A 16,796-nucleotide genomic window follows, 5' to 3' on the forward strand; every position below is an offset into this window, starting at 1 on the left:
TAGTGGAGTGGAACAAACTGTCCACTGAACATCTTCAGTGTTCCAATCCCATAAAGTCTTCTGGTGAGCAGCTTTGTAGCTGTTTATAGCTGTTCACAATGACAGATGAATGTTACTAAGCACTTACCCGTTTACACATCATCAACCAGACACAAAGCATCAGGAGTTTGTGACACTAGCTGTTAAATGCTTCACTATTTACCACACGGCAAGTTTGATCAGACATACTGATGCTTCTTTTGCTATAACTAACGGCCTGCTGCTACTCGAGGTTGACTGGAGCAGAGTTTGCAGGCTGTAAGACCAAAACAATCACCTAAAAGATCTCAAATGCTGCATGGAGCTGCAGGGATAATTGGAGATAATTCTCTTCATTAATATAAGCAGCAACTCTGACATTACAGTCATTTGATCACTTGCTTTAATTTTGGTTCATACAAAGTGGTTTAATGACTGGGTTCCAATCTGAACTGTATCACAGGAAGATGTTTGGGAAATGTCTCGGCTTTATCCACTAAAAGTTTTTTTAATGCTTTTCAAAATTATTTGCCATTTTACTTACACAAGCACATCTAAACTCAGTCAGGCTTTATTAAAGATGCACCCATCATCACATTGTTACCCAGCTGTTATTTTTATGGAGAACATGGAGAAAACTTTAACTTGGATCAGACGATAAGTTGTAGACATTTTATTTATTGTATTTAAAAATATGAAACATTCATGTTACCATTTCATATATTGTACCAGAATTAGCTCAAAGCTCATTTGTGGCACTGGCGTTAAAGTTCTTTTACATGGCATTGGAAGACTGTTCGCTGACTTCCTGAAAGCCTCGATGCTCTCAAAGCTACAAATTCTGAAGAAGCAATAAAGATCTGAATAACTCAATATGAAACTATTGGATTAATTCATCAAAAAAGTAAGACAAAAAAAACAAATACTAAAAAATAAAAATTGTAATGGTCTAATATACTTTACTCACATTCTCTAAATTATACATGTTTAACTCTTTTTTATCCATTTCTAGCCATCCAATATCATTTGAAGTGTGCAGTAACTTGCTTCTTGAGCACTGGATTGTTTAAAACTGGGGTGTATTTGTCATCTTCCCTATGCAGCATCTTCTTTCACTTCCTTTTCACTTCTTTACAATTATCTACTGCTGTGATTTCAGCTCTTATCTCACCTCACTTTCAGTCTAGACAGTGGGTGGTTGAAGAGGTAAATAGGTTATATATCGGGATAATTAACTGCTGTGTCGTGTGTGTTGTCAGGAAACGAGGGGAGTTCTTTGAGCTCACTAAGAACAGTCAGTTTGTTTGGGAGGATGAACATCACAGAGACTTACTGAGGTGAGTACAGATTTTCCAAAACTCAAATATACAAAGTACGCATGCCTGGATTTTAAAGGTATATTCTAACGTTTTGGTGCATACAGTCATTCGCTTTCCAAAAAAAAAAGAGATGAAAAAGACCACTACCACTCTGTGTCTGTGTTAAGTATGGAGCTGGAGTAAGGATGTTGTTAGCCTAGCTTAGCATAAAGACTGTAAGCAAGGACGGGAATTTGTCAGCCTGGCTTTGTTTAAATGATCAAACATTCAATTAGGGAAGCAAGATATGGTTACTGTGCCTGGATTGTGTTTGCCAACAAATAGTTTAAAAATAACAGCAGCGTTCCCAACTATGTTTAATGGAAAGTATCCACAGCCGGCTCAAAAGCACTCGATTTCACTAGATTATACTGACATAAAACATTTACTCCACTAAGACATCTGTGCCTGTTATGTGTTACATTAGTCTGGTCCAGATTTGTTTAACAAACTGTTAAAAAAAAGGATAATTTGAAGTAATTGACAAAAAATAAGTTCACTGATCTCTGTTACATAGAGATTTACTGTCATCATACAAAAGTTTACATGCCCTTAATTTGAAATGGCAAAAAGAGTTAATGATTTTTTTCATTAACATAATATTTAATAGACATTCAGCCAGAACGCGTCTTCTTTTCTCAGAAATTAAAGTTAGGTTTTAATAAATTTATTAAAAAGGAATGCACACTTTTTTAAATATAATGGTCTTGTTTAATATAATCTAAAATAATTGTTGCTATAACTTTTTTCTAAACTCCTTGAACATTTTTCTTACTTCGAATGATAAAAGAACCTTCATACTGGCTGAATATGTATTGGTGTTATGTTAATTTAAGGTTAAGTTTGCATCCCCTCACACTAAAATTGCATGTAGGGGGATACAAGTTACACCCTAAGCCTGACATAATAATACCAAATAAAAACTTAATAACTTAATAATAATAACTTAAACTTAATAATTAAAAACTCCAAAAACAACAGACTTTAAATAAGTGTCCTAATGCAAATAAAGTATTTTCTTTAGCTGCTCTACCTGTCGTACATTTATAAGAAACATCTTACATTCATTAACATTATACCTGTCATCTTACATTACTGCCTCTTAGAAGAAACAGCTTTATGAAGTAAATTAATCCACTGAGAATTGGACAAGAAGACACAAATAATAGCTGATACAAAGTATGAAGGACAAGGCTGTTCCAATCAGTCTTTGGAACAGCCTTGTAAGTTCTTGTACCACCGACTTCACTTTTTGATTTCCAGTTAGTGACTTCAAACACATATAATTTACTCATCTTTTGACGTTCTGTACCCTGAATTTACTCACAATCATATGATGTGAACATGCCACAGGGACTTACTATTGACAGTGGTACACTCTGTGCTTTGAGGCTGTGAAGATTAATGCATGTCAATGTGTCTCCCCCTTCAGGTCAATGTTGATGACTGCATGTGATATCTCAGCCATCACCAAGCCCTGGCCAGTGCAAAAGAGGGTAACAAATCTCACATGTAGAATCCGGGCTTTCTTTGTACTGACTTGTGTGTGTGTGTGTGAGAGAGAGAGAGAGTTTTCTTTCTGTCCTTACGGTTTCTGAATTATTTTTCTAAAGGTTACATACAATTTTCTTAATATGAGCTCGGCAAGAAACACAACTTCCACTGAGCAAATCTGGCAGTGGCTGAACAAAGCATTTGTGTTTCATGAAAGTCAGTTCAAATTTACTGCATCAAAAACTTTTGATTTAAAACTGATGAAAGGGCATATAGGGAAAAATATATATATCTTGACTGGATGTCACAAGATCAAACAATAATCAAATATTTACACATATTATCACCTTAAAAGGTGACTTCAGTGATTGAGTTACCAACTGTTGTAATTGCATATGAATCTACCCTTACAACTTAACAAAATGCAGCTCCACTAACCTTTTAAAGCAGCTGCTTTAAAATAGATTGCACATTGCTTTTAGAACAATATTAACACATTATATGAGTATTGATGTGTCTTTGTTAGTTTAAGACCTGTGCATTGAGTACAACATCTTCACAAGTGGGGCAAAAAAACAAATAGTAGCTGAACACAATTTTTGGTTTGCAGCCCTTTTGTAGCGGCCCTTTGTAAGTGTCCAAGTTGTCCTCTAGATTAGCAATTATGCTGCTTGGACAAATCTAAATGCAAGTCTGAATCCCATCGTAAACACGACTTCTTCTCCAGTGTACATGGCAGACTCTGCCACGAATGCAAACCCCAGTGACCAGTGTCACAAACCTCCCACCTGAAGCTGGACCCTCCCTAATTTACACAGGATGCCATGGCAGCAAATTGGCGCAATGATCCCACGTTCAATTGATGTGCAAATAACAGCATAAAAGGTGCTATTGTGTCTCTGTCTTTACTCTGCGATATTCCCGTCTTAACTCTTTCTGCTTCCCGCTTTTTTCAGTGCAAACTTACCCAGAGACACACACACACTTGTTTTGTTTTCCTTACCCATCAGAGACCTATGTCCCCGTTGTTAAATCTCCCTGCTGACCTTCGTTAGGAACAGCGAGAGGGAAAAACAGGCACGCTAAGTGTGTGCATGTGAATGTTGACAACTGAGCGCTCATTAATAAAAAACAGCTGCGCCCCTGTCCCCAGATGACACCTCTCAAAACATTCAGGGTAGTAAACACGCACACACTTTCAAATATGTTCTCTCGCTTTAACACATTCACACAAGCACCTCATCCAGATCTTGTTAATGCAAGTTTGCTTCTAATCCGTCAGAACTAGAGAGAAGATAACTTACAAAGATTTACTATTGCATAGGATTTGCGCCACATCTGAACTTGGGCTTTAAAGCATGATTTTTCTTTCTATGCAACATTTAAACCTTCATCTCAATTTAGTTTTGTTCGACTCTATTCGCTGTGAGACTGTTTTGGGAGTTGGATACTCTACCAAGATTGTGAAAATAGGTAGATAGTCCTAATTCATAATGTGCAAAAGATTAGGTAAATAAAGGGAGTTAATAAATATTGTTTGTCATGACAGTGGGGCAAAATAACTAGACGTAATGTAAAAAAGTGGCACTTTAATATAAACCCAAATAGTTATCATTTAAAGGTGCAGGTGTCTTTGAGCCCACTGTTTTAATTTAACGACCCATAACTTTAAGGAGACCATAATGTGGACAATTATGGGTTTATATTATTATTATTCGTGGGGCTGTAGTCAAATAGTTTTGGACAGATTGTAATTCCAAAAGTGCTCGATTCCTTGTAAGGGGCATTTTATGCAGTCCCTCTTCTTCAGCTTTGGAAGCAGTAACTTTTAGGTCTGTCTCTTTGAGGGGCCTCCCTTTAAGCTCCAATCTGCTATGACTGGCCTGCTGGCAGAAGCCTGCAGAGCCGAGCAGAGCAGTGAGCTTTGGTTGTAAAACGAGAGCCAGTACGTGCAACTGATCCAAAACTGACAAGACTCTTACGTAGGACTGTCTGGACTGTTTTGACACCCATCATCACAACAGTTAAGTTACAACTAAAAATGCAGTAAAGCACAATTCCCCAATAATGGTTTGACGGTCAGTTCTCTCATCAACCTTGTTTCCACTGACTGGCCATCACAGTGTCCATGACTACTTGTAATATAGAAATTTATACATTTAGGGAATTATTTTATAGTAATTATTTTATAATTGGTAAAACCAGTACTTTGAAAGGTTATTTTAATATTATCTACAGCAGCAGTAAGTCATTAGTGCTCTAATATAAAATAAATTAGAATTTGTTTCAGCTGAAATCGTTCTTACTGTTGGGTTATATATTCTTTTATTTATTTTATAATAATATAATTTTGCCTTATATAAATTATGGCATTGGGAATTTTGGAAATGTTAAATCCAGTTTATTGCAACATCAGTCTAACTTTCCTTTTAGGCAACAGGGCAGCATCAGTACAATCACAATTGATAGATCTCATAGAAAATACCCGTTTTGAGTTGTATAAACTAAGAATTATCCTTTGACATTAATGTTCCTTCCAGTCTGGACTTGGTCTGTATTCGGCTGACCATAGATGACCAATGAGAAAACAGTGTTTGACTATACTGATCCCGAATAACAGTCCGAAGTGTGTTCCTCCTAAATCAGCAGAAATACACTCAAACCTCCAGTAGTGGGTCTGTCTTGCTGTTGTTGAAGGTCGAATGAAACAGGCCCTGACGACTGAAGTTATTCCGACACTGTTTTAACTCGCTTTGCTGTGTGGACTTTATATGAGCGTAAAGAAAGTCAGAGTTAACTTAGCCTGACTGGCTGACATATGCCACATACTTAGTATTGGTTAATTCAGCTATGATAAGCTTCCTCTCTCTGGGAGTCAGAGTGCTGAGCTTTGATTACAGACTGAAGAGCTGCAGATGGCTGTAACACTCACATACACACAGAGTGACACTGATTGGAGCCTGAGGCTGCAGTCAGATCTCATTTACTCTCTGAACACAGATGGAGACCATTGACTTCGTGCGACTACCACTCTTTTGGCAGACTTTTCCCTTTGTCTCACTCATTGTTCTTTTTGTTCTTAACTCTGTACGTACCAACACTCATTTTACACTATTACAGTTAGTTGATGTTGGCACAATGAAGATCCCAACATTATTCCCAAACTTAACCTCCTAGGATGGTCATTAAAATGCCTTAGCTGAAATTCATAACTACAAATAGGCTGGAGGGTTTATAAGGTTAAGGATAAACAACGCTGCAGTGCAGTCATGTGGAATTCAAACTGAGGATTTGTTACAAATTATTGTAAAAGCTTGGTTTTAAAGGTGAAATTAACCTTAACAGACTTGTATGTTTTGCTGTGTCAACACAAAATGGGATTGAAGTAAACTTAAAAGTCATCAGCATATTCTTTTTTTCGTCGTGTTCTTTCTTCAACAACTGAAAGTTTGCAGCATTGAGGTAAAGCTTCTATGTGAAATTCTCAGTCTCTTCTATCCATTGCAGATTGCAGAGCTGGTGGCCACTGAGTTCTTCGAACAGGGGGATAAGGAGAGGCAGGAGCTGAACATTGAGCCTATTGTAAGTAACCTCGCCTATGAACTTCCACATGAGCCCCTGTGCCTCAGGGACCTGTTTCTGGTCCTGTAGTTCTTGTTACTGTATTTTGATGCACATTCCAATTTTGGTGACATCAATGCTTCTATAGATGATACTGAGCTATAGGTTACTAACTGTTAACTGCACTGTTTACTATTTTTATCGTCATCATATCCTCATTTTAAAATTAGACCATCCGGTTAATCATTATTCATTTCATTCTGTCATTACCATCCACTGCAGTGCACACAACAACTAATTATTATGAAACTTAATTTTTTTTTTTGTATCTTGTGCGTTGATGTGGTTCTCCTCTTTCTTGTAGATCTCACCTTTTTGCATTTCTCTTTGAGCAGAGAGCAGCTAGAGCAAAGGCAAAGCAAATTTCTCCCAGGAAATTAGTATTGTTCTTTGAATATTTGAGTGTTTAATGAAATGTGTCATTCGTTAGATAAACAATTGCTGATAAAACAATTTAATTATATACTTGATGTAGTAAAAGATCATTTTCTCATTTCTTGTGCCATTGTGTGTCCCCTCAGAAAGCAATAAACCAGCTCTTAATAACCTCAATGTTTGGTGCCAGACTATCCAAAAAGACCAGAGAAAGCTTTGAATAATTTTGCAAATAGATTTTATTTATCCTTAAATTTGTTTTTAAATTATAATTTGGTCTTGATCAAGAGTCTCTCTCTCTCTCTCTCTCTCTCTATCAGTTATCAAGAAACATGATGATGTGGGAACTTTTTTCAGAAGCTTGGGGTGGCTGGTTTTAGTAGTTATGGCTCTTATCTCTTTGTTATACTGATAAAGAAACTGAGGAAAAACAATTTATTGCCATATAAAACATCTGAATGCTTGGTGAACACCTTTTTGTTTTTTTTTACCCTTCTTATATGACTTGTTATTCTTTGTATCTTTCACTTTAGGACCTGATGAATCGTGAGAAAAGAGATAAAATTCCCAGCATGCAGGTGTCCTTCATTGATGCCATCTGCATCCAGTTATATGAGGTAATTTAGCCAATTTAGCCAGTGGCAAATTGTTTACATTCATTCACATCCACATGATGGGTATTGAATTAGCTGAAAAGACTGTCAGGTTGTTTCACTTTGTAAAGAAGCTTGTGGAAATGGGAAACAATGTTTTAAATGAATGATAACTTTCATTTTTCCCTCATCGTCACAGACCTTGGCTGGCATGTCGGAGTACTGCTCCCCATTGTTGGACGGATGTCTGAAAAATCGGCAGCATTGGAAGTGTTTGGCTGAGGAATGTGAGAAGGGGTTCGTCAATGGTTTGGTGTGATCCCAAAGCTAGTTTTACGTTCAGCCAACATCGATTCCCGGGGTTCTCCCTGTTCAATCGGGTCTCACAAAATTTGCTGAAATTATTCTGTGGGAAAACTGTGTTTTATTTAAAGCACATTGGAGTCGTGCATCTATATAAAAAGGCTCAATAACTCTACAACCACGGCTGAGTGATAGAAACGTCATTACGCCCATCAGCTGGCTTTTAATCCTCCCAACAATTCGGGACCGAGCAGCGTGCTGCGTGCATCAGCTCACGCACAGACATTGCCCCCGAGGGCTTAAAGGATATAGTCTGGATAATCTCAGCAGCGTTTGTGTTCACACATACAGCCCCCTCCTAAAAAGTATAAAAAGGATTATGTCAGAATTCCACTGCATGTCTGAAAGGGGCATATGACTAACTAATGGACAGGGGGCACTGATTCCAAGTCTCACGTCTGGGCTAAGTTAAGTTGCACACTATCTGTCGCAACTTCTTTAACGTCAGCTTCTTTGCCAGATGGTAGTCTTGATTTTATTTGGATTAAAATTCAGTTTTATTCCAAAATAAAAATGGATTGGGCTTAAACTGTTTACAACCTCTTGGATCCTCTGGCTTGATGAATTTGTTGTAGCAATTTCAGCTTCCCCAGTCTGAATAGCTAACTCATAGCTAACAAACTTCAAAAATAAGACTCGTATTAATAATTCCGTTATTTACATAATTGTAAATACATTTTAAACTAAGTCCTAAGTTCGATTACCAGAACCTTTACCCACCTGGCATGAGAAACAGAGAACGATGGGGATGTGCTTATTTCACCAAACTTTGTGAGACTCGTCTTCCTGTTGTCACATTCTGTCATAGCTGTCACTCACCAGAGACAAGAACAGAGTTAGCACTAAGCTATATTTATTACCGTAGCCATTTTTAGTTTGCACAGAGTGGCTTTCATCTTTTATATCACCTCCACTATCTCTCACAGGTAGTGATTTTTAGCAGAACACTGAATGGTAAGACATAGATCCTTAGGGATTAGCACCATTACAGTGGGGTAAAGATATTGTAGTTATTATATAGGTTACATAGGGTCACAAAAAATCTCGTAAACTTGATATATATTTGTCTTTGTTCACAACAACACACTAAAGGGTTTGAGTCTTTTGTAACATTTTTTTCACTTGTCTTAACTGTCTTAACATATTTATTTTTGTTTTGTATATTTATTAGAGTTTCTATATTGTAAGGTCATTCTTTTGTCAAGAGCACACAATTCCTTTTTATAAGAAATGTAGTTTTCATACTTAAAAAAAAAAATACCATCTCTGCATTTTTGAAGGGCCTTTCCTAGGAACAACTCTTTCAGATACTGTGTGGAAATGTACTGTATCGAGTGATTTTGTTTGTTTTCTTCCAAAATGTAAAATAGCCAAAGACTAGGCCTGAACTTTTCCAAAATAATGGGTCCAGATGTATCCACTGCCTTGATGTGATCAAGAAGGAGCACTTCACAAGTAAAAGGATCTCTTACGCCTCACCCTCGAATCATATACATAATCACTTACATTATGTTCGTCATCAAGCTCCTTCGATTGCGGGACCTTCAATTTAAATAGAAATGCTGCCTTAAAAAGCTCTTCACATCAAGTCAGGTCCCAAACACTGCAAAGCATAAGGTACTTCATGATACATTCTTATTTTATATGAAGGAAATGTATCTCTGTTGGCCATGGTTATTTAAACGAAATTGGAGGAAGGGTTGAAGAGTTTCAACCAGGTGTCCCATAGTTTATTTTGTAGAACACTGCACATCTGGTAACACCTGGTCTAACGTTGTTCTAACAGTGGTTCCCAGCCTCTAAGGGGTTTTAAATCTGAGGGTTCACTAATCAGTACTTCATTACAGTGACACAAGTCTGTGGCAGGTGTTTTTACAATTCCTGTAGAATACCTCTAAAATTCTTTCAATTCAAATATTAAGGATGAAAATAATCTATCCTTGGATGTCAATATTACACAGTCAAAGGCTCAAAGCTTGAGGGGAACTCGTGTTTATATGCTCACTGTAAGACAAAGCACAGATTTCAGTCTGTCCTATTGGCTTGGGGGTGATGCTTGTTTTAACTAAACGATGAACAGGTTGATGTATGACCATGGTGGAAGTCTGTAAATGCACCTCAGTTCAGGTGTTCCATGTTCAGTAAGTACACGAACAGGAAGACTTCTGGCCAATCAGAACAGAGTAGGCTCAGAAGGAAGGGGCCTTAAAGACATAGGAGTGAAATGAACTTGTTGCATAAAGAGCCATTATAAGATAAACCACACTTTTAAATTGTAAATCATACAGCTTAATTTCAAGAGTGCCTGAATATAATATATAAATGTTTATGCATAATATAGGGGCTCTGCCTAAAATTATTAAATCAGAGCTTGTGTGTTTGATGGTTTGGAGGGTGGACATCCGAACTGATAGTTTGGGTTGAGGTAAGGTTTAGTTTGGCTGTTGGCATATTGTTACTTGTTCAACAGTTTGCCCTCTTTAAAATGTAACTACATCATTAAATCTAAATCTGAAGCACTCAAATATCTGCTTTGGTTAATGGTCAGGGGAGAATGGAAAATGCGACCCACCCGTGCAAAAGACACCAGAAAAACACAGCACAAATTCAATTGCTTCAGGCTTGGGATGGATAGTGCCACCAGACTCTCGTGCTCAGGTCGGGTTTGGAGAGAAATATGTGGTTTAATACACTGCTGCAGTCACAGTCCATTTCACACCTTAAAAAAAAAAGTTATGCTGTTTTGCAGAAGCCAAGCAAACCCTCCATTTACCTGGGATCACTTCAATTTGTTGGGTCACAAATCTAAAACCTTGGGAACCACAGCTGTACACAATAGTGCAGCATAAGCAACAAAGGGCTTCTATTGGTCATAAACCAGTGGATAACAGTGAGACCATGGCTAAGGCCTTTGACTACTGTCTACTAAAACACAGAATCTTATCTTCTTCAAAAGTACATCTGTAATGCCAAGTTTTCAGTAAGTGTGGGGGGGAATGGGGATTCAAGGTTTTCTGATAATAGAAGGTAAACTGCCATCTTTCAGAGCCCTTTGCAGTTATACAGAACATTAGTATTCTGTGCACAGTAACAGATTCCACCTGGCTGCATTGTACTAACAGCAGCAAATGGGCTTATCAGCCTGCTCTTAAGTAAAGCACTTTGGTTAGACCTGTATTCTTCAAATGCTTATGGGTGTTTTGCAATTTGAATAACTGTGTAGGACTGTAATACATGTGGCTTTTGCCTAACCTCTAAAAAGACATGATCTCCTCACTACTTCGTTCTGTTTTGTTGCATGTACACACGTCGTGGGCATTACACCAGAGAAATGTTGGGGTTTTTTTTGTTTTTGTTTTTTTAAGAAAAGAGCCCTAAGAAGTGCCTGGGCAAGTGGGACAATGTAATATGCTGAAGGTGTTTTATGTCTGCAACTGTCGACGCCATTAACACTGTGAGCCACATAAATTATATGTCCATTAAAGAATAATGCTAATTTTTATGTGTTCTGGCTATTGTTCTCTAATTTGAAATAACAGAAAAACACACTGCTCGAGCCAACTTGTTAAATTGCAGTAGTACCCGTTGGTAAAACACAGTAATATCACAATCCGAGTGAAATTCCATGTATTTTAATGACGTTCTAAAAAGTTTTACATTTAAACACTATCTTCTAAAACAGAAGTTGACAAATGACAAAGGGGAAACAACACAATGAAAAAGACGTGTTCCTAATAAACTTGCTTATGGGAACTATTTACATCAGAGTAGACGGAGCACATTGCCCCCATGTCGTTCTCACAAGGACACAAAGTTTCGAGGGGGGGGGGGGGGGGGGGGGGGGTGGACGTTGAGAGAGACAACACTCACTGTACAAGAAGAGTAGACAAAAACGCGGACAGTGAGGTAGGACAGGGCAGTGTAAAAATATTCTGTTTTCTATAGCGGGCAGTGGTTGGTGTATATACAGCTTATGGGGTTGAGGGGGATCTTTAAACTCAGTTGGTCTTCTTGTATGCCACCATACTGTTCACCTTGTGGATAGACGTGGTAAAGGAGCGTAAACGGACCTCCTCTGACTGATCGATGATCTGTGGTCCAGACTCTTCCCACTTGTCTGGAACCACAAGGTCTTTGTCTGTGTAGACTAGGAGGTCAAATGCACCTGGAAGAGGCGGCAGGAATAAGAGGCTCAACAGGATTGACCTCACTTTTTAAATACCCACAGTTTAAAGTACACATGCTTACTCACATGGTGTCTCCAGCAGAGGCAGGAAAGTAACTGTTGCTGTTATCTGTCTAATGACAGAACGGATCTCATCCTGAATGGTCTTAAGAGACTTCTCTCTGGGAGCACTGGATAACACAGGAGAGCTTAGACACACATGATCTAAAGATGCCAGCAATGTTCTGACTCGGTATAAATGTACACATTGTTTTGTTTACGAGAAACAGTAAGTAAAAGTCAGTCTACAACATAATCAAATACAAATTTCGGTTTTTAAACAATGTTAAAAAAATCTGAGATAAGTGCATTTTCAGTTGTAATTACAGAAATTGTATTCAATAAAAAAATCATTCATTATGCTTATACAGTAGATGTGCTTTTGCCTTTAAGGAAAAAAAATGTTATTTGATAAATTTTCAGATCGCACCTATTCTTAAATTCTTTATGCACACTTACATTTGTTAACTAAAGTTACATAGCCAGTAAAAACAAAAAAACATCATTATTATAATTCAATCAAAACTACTGCTGTTGAGTGTCGAAGGATAAGGTGAACATGAGGATCTGACCTGCTCTCTTTGGCCGACTTGTCACACTCGATGTCGAACTGCCATCTCTCCAGCACCTCGTTGGTCTCCAGACATGTGATCACCAACACCAGCTTCTGGACAGTGCACTCAAACAGCCACTCTGCAACACACACACACACACACACACACACACACACAAGCTATCTGAGTATGGAAATAATCAAATACAGTGCATTTAATTTTTAAAGTGAATGTGAAAATAAACAGTGTTTGATGTGTTGATATAATATATCATATTTCATTGTAGAGCTGTGTACAGCATGTCAACCGGATCATTTTATTTTCCATTCGATCCCAGTACAGCAATAATAACATGGAGCCACACTACAGACAAACTGTTAACCCTGTTTTGTCATATAAATGTAACTTAAATTAACTTACAGAAAAATCTGTAACTGATCAATGAGTAATTTACTCAAACTAATAATCCATTAGTCACATAAATAACACTTAAAATACTTTTTATGGTCCTATATATTACCACTAAGTTTTTAGTTTTGTATATTAATGTAATATAATAATTATCAAAATCCCTGTTTACTTTGTGTATCTTTTAATAGAAATACATTTTCTATTCTGGAGAACTGGACTTGGCTATCGGGCAAGAAAAACATTTTGGCTGTGTCAAACCCTGACACAGACTGAGAACTCAATTGGGTTCCTTTACTTTTCTAATAAATCAACAAAAATCAAAAAGAGTATTCCAATGACATGAGGGTGGGAAGGTTCAAGAAAGAAAATCCGACCTGTTATTACTATTATTTTAACTGCGGTCTGTAAATCAAATTGCCCCTTAAACATTCAAGTTTTACTCTACTCTGTCGTTCAGCTCAGAATGGTCTTTACCATTTAGAACAATTTTAGTACAATTTAAAATAGGTTAAAACAGACAGAAATTTTATTTCATTTATTGGGGAAAACGCCTTGTGCATAACACCGATAGCCCAGTAAATATAGATAAAGATAATACAGATGGGGCACTGAGTGCAACTTTTAGTCCAGCTTCCGATTGACCGAACACACCTGATGTAGGTAATCAGCAGTGAGGACAGGGATAGCTGGGACGCTTGCCAGGGTCCCTGAATCAGCAATACTGACAATATGATGAAGCGTTTTAGACATAGCTTTTCAACCAGTGGTTCACAGCCCCCTGGTGGTCCACAAAGGCTTTGCACTATACAACAAATAATGTAGTTTTACTTTTGGAATTTCCATGTTTTCAATTTTTTTTTAACAGATAATAACACATGATAACTAATGATAACTTGGAATTCACGTGCCAATATACCAAGGTGACGTAGCCTGGTGTACTCTATAAAGTGGCCATTAATATTAAAAATAACAGCAACATTTGTGGTTTGCACTCATTAAAAAACCAAATCTTTAATGCAAGTATTTATGTTCTCCATGTTCGATTCTGACTTCTGCTAAGCTTTTTTGCCAAATAAAATGTATTTTGAAAGAGGCCGTCCCCTCTACTTTAACAACATGACAGAACCACGACATGAACCGAGCCTCTATTATGACAAAAGCAGCTTCACCACAGCAGGAGCAGGTGAAAGAAAAATTAGTTGTAGGTTCAAAAATGCCTGATTAAAGTATAACTATACAAAGATGCTTTCAGAGCTAAAACAAGTAGCTCATTTAGTGAGCAACACTAAATTAGCTGCAGCTTGCTGCTTGTCTGTGTCTTATGATGGCAAAACAAAAAGCTTTATTTTGGATGAGAGATTGATTAAAACACACAACACTCTTGTATTTCCCTTAACATACTAAATGGATCCAAATCTGATCAATTGAAACATCTTGGTTCAGTGTGTGCAAGAGAAAACACACTGACCACATGTGAAACACCACTGCTTGCATCAACTCTGTAAGCAATGCTGGAGAACTGTGTTAATCCAACATGTAGCTGTCTGGGAGGCGACATGGTGGATTATTTTAAAAATGTATTTCCCTCCTTGTCTTAACCAATTGTCTGTATGCACTAATGTAATTTCTGTATATGTACAATGCCTACATGGGAAAAGCACAAGAACTAGAGAGTGGCCCATTAGTAACATTTGCCTGACCTGCATTAATTAGAATGAAGAGCCTACAGGGGCCTTTGAGGAGAGATTAAGATGATAATTCTCTTCATTTTCAAGGGAACTGAGCAAGACATGATATGTTGGTATTTCTGAAAGGTTCCACTTTGTCCATTTTTGACATGCCACTGTACTAGATATGACATATCCCTGCGTGCATCGAACTCTGTCAGCAATGCTAGAGAACTGAGCACTGCACAAGAATATGATGCATGAGTATTATGAAGAAACAAACCACTAACTACCTTTGAGTTGTGACACCACATCGGTCAGGTAGCTCTTTAGTTTGGGATCAGTAGTAAAAAAAAGGCTCATGTCATAGTGGGTGACTCTGGTGAATGTCTCTGTGGGATAAATGCCCCGCTGGTAGAGGATGTTGTTGATGCCAAATGCTGGAGTGGACAGATGAAAACAAACTGTTCACAACATGAATATTCAGTGACCATCATGGATAAAGTGGTTAGTAATGCTGCTCACAATTGCGCACAAAGAGGATTTAAAGAGGAAATGTAGGGAAAAAAAAGGATCAAATTCAATAACGCTGCAAGCACATCTTGTAACATTAACTAAAAAGAGAAGTAAGCGTACAGGTTATTGAAATAAAAGCATTGAGACCTATAAAACATACTAATGGAAATATACTGCAATAAGAACCATGGTTCTGGAGGAACGTTAGCTCGTTTCTACAGTGTATCACTGTGTAGAGTAGAAATGACAATAAAAAGCAACTTGACTTGACACGTGACTAACATTTCATGACACTGCTTACCACACTTATAACTTAACAGTTAGACACAAAGATATTAATTTTACACATAAATGCGTGTGTTTCAGCTTTGAGACTCCTAAAAGAAACGCTTTTATAGCAGCTTCATTTCTGCCTTTCAATGTAGCCCAGAAATACAGTAACTTAACCACAGTAACCATAAAAGGATTAATAGAGTAGGAAACCTGCCACGTTTCCTGGCGAAACACAAACATCTCCCAAAACCTTAGAGTCTTCTAGAGAATTCGGCATATACAATAAAAACATAGCACAATTTTAACATTCCGATTGTCTCTGCTACTCAAATTGCTGTGAACTTCTCTAATAGTGCTGTGACCACGTTTTTAGACACAGATTTAACAATACAACCCATTTAAGTGAAGAGGGCAGCTTTCGAATTTATTTTTTCTCTAACTTTTTCTGTAGCTTTCCCTGATACGCTGAGCTACACTAAGGCTAACGTTGCCGTTAGCATGCGCTAGCTTTGCAAGCCTGCGTGAGCTAAGCGCTACACACGAGACAGAAATATGAATACTCACAGAAGAACTCGGCCACCAGCTCCGCACTTCCTTTGAGGGTAATACCTTTCAATGTGCTGGTCATTTTCTTTACGTGTTTTAGTTAAATTCTCGAGCAACAATAACTTGTGTGTTGCGCTTTTTTTTGTCTGTGTAGACTTTCACTACCCGCCGTCCAGTTTGAAATTCGTTAAGTCCAACGATTGCGCATGCGTGAACGCCCGCATGCGCACTAGCTGTTCTCACAATGTGTGTTTACAACGTGCCGCCTCTAGAGGGCAGTGCGAGGAAGCGCAAGACGCTGTTTAATAGCAGCGCGTTCATTTGGAATTCGTTACTTTTCGATAGTAAAGTAAAACATTTTTCCTTTCTTTACTGTCAGCTGACTGTAAAACTGAGGGGAAATAAGCCTTAATTTAGAATACTTATTAATTTAGAATAATTATATTCACAATGTACCAATACATTTTGTATGGGCCAACATCAACAACGTAATTCAACAGTATTAATAATAATTAACAATTGTCAGTAAGTAATGGATACTTCATTATTTAGACTGTGAGTATATTGACATGATGAAGGTGTGAGTGTGTGAGAAGCAGCACGTAGATAATTAACTAGAAGCTGTGCTGAGCTTTGTGGGGAGGGGGGTTGTTAGTTTTTTCCAAACAAGGGGGAAAGAAGCCGTGAAGGTGTCTGTGGTTTGGTTCTGGGGCTCCTGAGTCTGATTTTTCTTTGGCACAGATGTGTGTGCAATAGAGGTCCACTGTTTTAACAGAATCACA

At 37.7% G+C, this 16,796-nt stretch overlaps 2 protein-coding genes across 8 annotated transcripts in view; one reads left to right on the forward strand and one right to left on the reverse strand.

Annotated features, from left to right (window-relative positions):
* The window catches only part of pde5ab (phosphodiesterase 5A, cGMP-specific, b), an 88,377-nt gene extending 77,059 nt beyond the window's left edge, over window positions 1-11,318 (forward strand). For all 7 annotated transcript variants that reach the window (XM_067523829.1, XM_067523830.1, XM_067523828.1 and 4 more), the window contains 5 exons: window positions 1,278-1,355; window positions 2,809-2,872; window positions 6,378-6,452; window positions 7,400-7,483; window positions 7,659-11,318. In XM_067523829.1, coding sequence (XP_067379930.1) covers window positions 1,278-1,355; window positions 2,809-2,872; window positions 6,378-6,452; window positions 7,400-7,483; window positions 7,659-7,778 — 421 coding nt within the window. In that variant the 3' untranslated portion in view covers window positions 7,779-11,318. The remainder of the gene's footprint in view (window positions 1-1,277; window positions 1,356-2,808; window positions 2,873-6,377; window positions 6,453-7,399; window positions 7,484-7,658) is intronic.
* Window positions 11,319-11,438: 120 nt separating this feature from the next.
* mad2l1 (MAD2 mitotic arrest deficient-like 1 (yeast)) lies at window positions 11,439-16,206 on the reverse strand. The gene is made up of 5 exons (XM_067523832.1): window positions 16,033-16,206; window positions 14,973-15,119; window positions 12,620-12,740; window positions 12,075-12,178; window positions 11,439-11,987 (listed from the first exon to the last, which is right to left on the reverse strand). The coding sequence occupies exons 1-5, from the start codon at window positions 16,094-16,096 to the stop codon at window positions 11,821-11,823; spliced, it is 603 nt and encodes a 200-aa protein (XP_067379933.1). The 5' UTR covers window positions 16,097-16,206; the 3' UTR covers window positions 11,439-11,820.
* Between the last annotated feature and the right edge of the window lie 590 nt (window positions 16,207-16,796).

This window comes from Channa argus, chromosome 12, assembly GCF_033026475.1.
Source record: "Channa argus isolate prfri chromosome 12, Channa argus male v1.0, whole genome shotgun sequence".
NCBI classification, from domain to species: domain Eukaryota; kingdom Metazoa; phylum Chordata; class Actinopteri; order Anabantiformes; family Channidae; genus Channa; species Channa argus.

Excerpts from the sequence above, each read along its gene's own strand:
- mad2l1 (XM_067523832.1), bottom strand. The coding sequence starts at position 16,096 with ATGACCAGCACATTGAAAGGTATTACCCTCAAAGGAAGTGCGGAGCTG. Across the intron at positions 12,741-14,972 it reads TGTGGTGTCACAACTCAAAG|AGTGGCTGTTTGAGTGCACT; the intron begins GTAGTTAGTGGT and ends TGTGTGTTGCAG. Across the intron at positions 12,179-12,619 it reads AAGTCGGCCAAAGAGAGCAG|TGCTCCCAGAGAGAAGTCTC; the intron begins GTCAGATCCTCA and ends TGTGTTATCCAG.